This window comes from Thunnus albacares, chromosome 14 (assembly GCF_914725855.1).
Source record: "Thunnus albacares chromosome 14, fThuAlb1.1, whole genome shotgun sequence".
In the NCBI taxonomy this organism is placed as follows: domain Eukaryota; kingdom Metazoa; phylum Chordata; class Actinopteri; order Scombriformes; family Scombridae; genus Thunnus; species Thunnus albacares.
Window position 1 is genome coordinate 20,664,341 of NC_058119.1, and position 2,972 is coordinate 20,667,312.

Below are 2,972 nucleotides of genomic sequence, written 5' to 3' on the forward strand. Positions count from 1 at the left end.
AGAAAAGAAGAGAAGAGAAGAGAAGAGAAGAAGAGAAGAGAAGAGAAGAGAAAAGAAGAGAAGAGAAGAGAAGAGAAGAAGAGAAGAGAAGAGAAGAAGAGGAGAGGAGAGGAGAGAAGAGGAGAGGAGAGGAGAAGCGCGCTGTGCCCCCCAACAGTGTCCTGACAATGGCAGTGAATGGTTGCGCACCGCGGTCACTGGGACAGTCAAAGCACACCGCCCCCCTTCAAACGGGCACGTCATCCTCCTAACTAGGCGTTATGAATAGGAAAGCCGCTTTTGTCTGCCCGCATGTATAAATACCCACTATCAGTGTCCTCCTCACCGCAGAGATACAGAGACACACACGGAGAGAGACAGACAAAGGAAGCCGGCAGACACAGAGGAAAAGTGGTCACTGATGTGATAAGAAGGACAGAAACGTGGAACAGGAGGGATACAGACAACATCAGGTGACCAGAGTGACTAAAAGCTCCAGGAAGAAAAGAGAGAGAGAGAAGGAGTGAGGGAGAGACGGAGAGAGAGAGAGAGAGAGAGAGCGAGCGAGAGAGAGAGAGAGAGAGAGAGAGAGAGAGAGAGAGAGAGGAGAAGGTGAAAGTGAGAGAGAGGGAGGAAGCCAGCAGCGACCTCCTACCCAACAACCTCGGAAGCGATCTCATAAAATGAATTCAGACTCCAGCCCGAGCAGCAGAGCCTCCTCTCCGGACATGGACGGCTTGTTTCTCCGAGACCATCTCCCACATCTCCACCATCACCACCACCACACCGGCTCCTCCGTGTCCTCCTCCACGCAGAGCGGCGAGCGCCAGAAGATACCCGAGCACCTGCGGTCCGGAGACAGCAAGTCTGTAGGAAGCAGCAGCAGCAGCAGCAGCAGCAGCAACAAGTATAAACTGAAGAAACAAGTCACCGAGGAGGAAATGTTCCAGCTCCGCCTCAAGATTAACGGTCGGGAGCGGAAACGCATGCATGACCTTAACCTGGCCATGGACGGCCTGCGCGAGGTGATGCCCTACGCGCACGGGCCCTCGGTTCGGAAGTTGTCCAAGATCGCCACGCTGCTTCTCGCCAGGAACTACATCCTGATGCTCACCAGCTCCTTGGACGAGATGAAGCGGCTGGTGGGGGAGATTTACGGAGGGCAGCACTCCGCTTTCCACTGCGGCACCGTGGCGCACCCAGCCGGTGCCGGTACACATGCCGGGGGCCCCGCCGCTGCAGCCGCCGCCGCCGCAGCAGCCGCTGCCGCGCACCAGATGCACCCGCTCCTCGGGAGCGCGCTGTCTTCCTCCACGTCCTCCACCTTGACGAGCGCGCTGCCAGGGCTCCCGTCTATCCGGGCGCCCCACGCCCTGATGAAGGGCTCCCCGGCTGCGCCCCCGGCTTTGCAGCTGGGCTCCGGCTTCCAGCACTGGGCCGGACTGCCGTGTCCCTGCACCATCTGCCAGGTGCCTCCTCCTCCACAGATCCCCATCACCTCTACCGGCCTCACGAGACTCACAGGGGAGGGAAAAGACGGGATGAAATGATGCCCGTGTGTCTGACAGACATGCAGAGACTGAGATATGTAATGATGTTTGTAAATAGAGAATTCAGGGCATGAGGGTGGATTTGGCCTCACTGGTGCATGCTGTTGTTTTGTCTGTTTTCTTGTTTGGCGTATGAGAAAAAAAAGTGTTATTTTCCTCCTTGTAACAAGGACTTATAAAGACTGATGATTTGCCAGTTGAAGGTAAAACTAAAAAGTTCTGTGTCATGCAACACGATGTGGAGTTTTAGTGTCACACCACAATGTGAAAGATGAAGGAGGCTGCATGAACGTTTTGTTTAATTTTACATATTTTTTTTGTATCAGGCGTCATTTTGTGAAAACGAAGAATGCTCTCTGTGCCTTGTACCAAGGATTTTAAACTCTATATGAAAATAATGACATTTGGCTAAAATGATTCTGCCACCGCGGGAATTTGTTTTCAAATCTAAAGTTTTAGATTTATTCTTATTTTGTGGCTCATTGTATGTCCATCTGTGCTCTGATTTAGATGTTTATTTTTATGTTTATGTTTTGCATGAAGGTATAGGCTAATGATGACATCACAGCATGATTGTTTTTTGCTGAACTGAATTTGTTATGCCCAGAGACCCCGTGTCTTTATTTTTGTACATTGTTGATGATTGATGAAATATTTATTATCGCCCAGAGTCCCTGGATGAAATTTCAATAAAACTGAAATTATGGATCATATCTATTGTCTTCCTCTCTTTTTTTTTACAATAGTGACTTGGAACCTTAAAAAAACACTTATCACTTCAACTCTCTGTTACACTTCCTGACGTTTAGTTTAGGTCTAATTTCTTTTTTCATGGATGCACATTTTCACCCCCAGCCTGAAAAACAAGCCTACAAACTTGGTTTATTTTCACATAAAGGCAGGATTCATCTCTTTAAATCTGATCCTCCATTTTAGCCAAAAACATATTTAATTCTATATTTTTCAGTATTTAATTATTATTTTAAAGCATTTTTTTGTGCGTAATTCACCAAACTTAAGCGAGGCCTCGGCTCGCCACGATGTGTACTTTTACACTTTTACAGATTCAAGTATTGCAATTGGTCATTTAGTCTGAAACAAGAAACGTAAGAAATAAATGGATATGATGCAATTTAACAGGCCAATCACAGGCCAAATATCTGAAAAGAAAACTACAAGTGTGATGATGAAAATAATACAGAGTGTGTTTTTCCTATGAATTAATTTTCTAAGTCTGATATGGATGAAGAAGCACTCTTTTCTTTCTTTAAAAATTAAATTAAATATTTAGGATAAAGCTCTAAAATGAAGCTAGGAATTCTTGAAAGTTGAAGAGCGATTTTTCAGCAACCACAACCCACTTTACCACTTTAAAATAAATGCAAATCATATCATCTGATCATTTATTTATTTTTCTTGTGTTTCATGTTTGCACCCGCAGGC

The 2,972-nt window shown here is 46.4% G+C and overlaps 1 protein-coding gene across 1 annotated transcript; it reads left to right on the forward strand.

Annotated features, from left to right (window-relative positions):
* The first annotated feature begins 583 nt into the window (after positions 1-583).
* olig3 (oligodendrocyte transcription factor 3) lies at positions 584-2,171 on the forward strand. The gene has a single exon (XM_044373314.1). The coding sequence runs from the start codon at positions 663-665 to the stop codon at positions 1,527-1,529; it is 867 nt and encodes a 288-aa protein (XP_044229249.1). The 5' UTR covers positions 584-662; the 3' UTR covers positions 1,530-2,171.
* Positions 2,172-2,972: the final 801 nt, after the last annotated feature.

Bases quoted from the DNA above. Each gene is read 5' to 3' on its own strand.
- olig3 (XM_044373314.1), top strand. From the start codon at position 663: ATGAATTCAGACTCCAGCCCGAGCAGCAGAGCCTCCTCTCCGGACATG.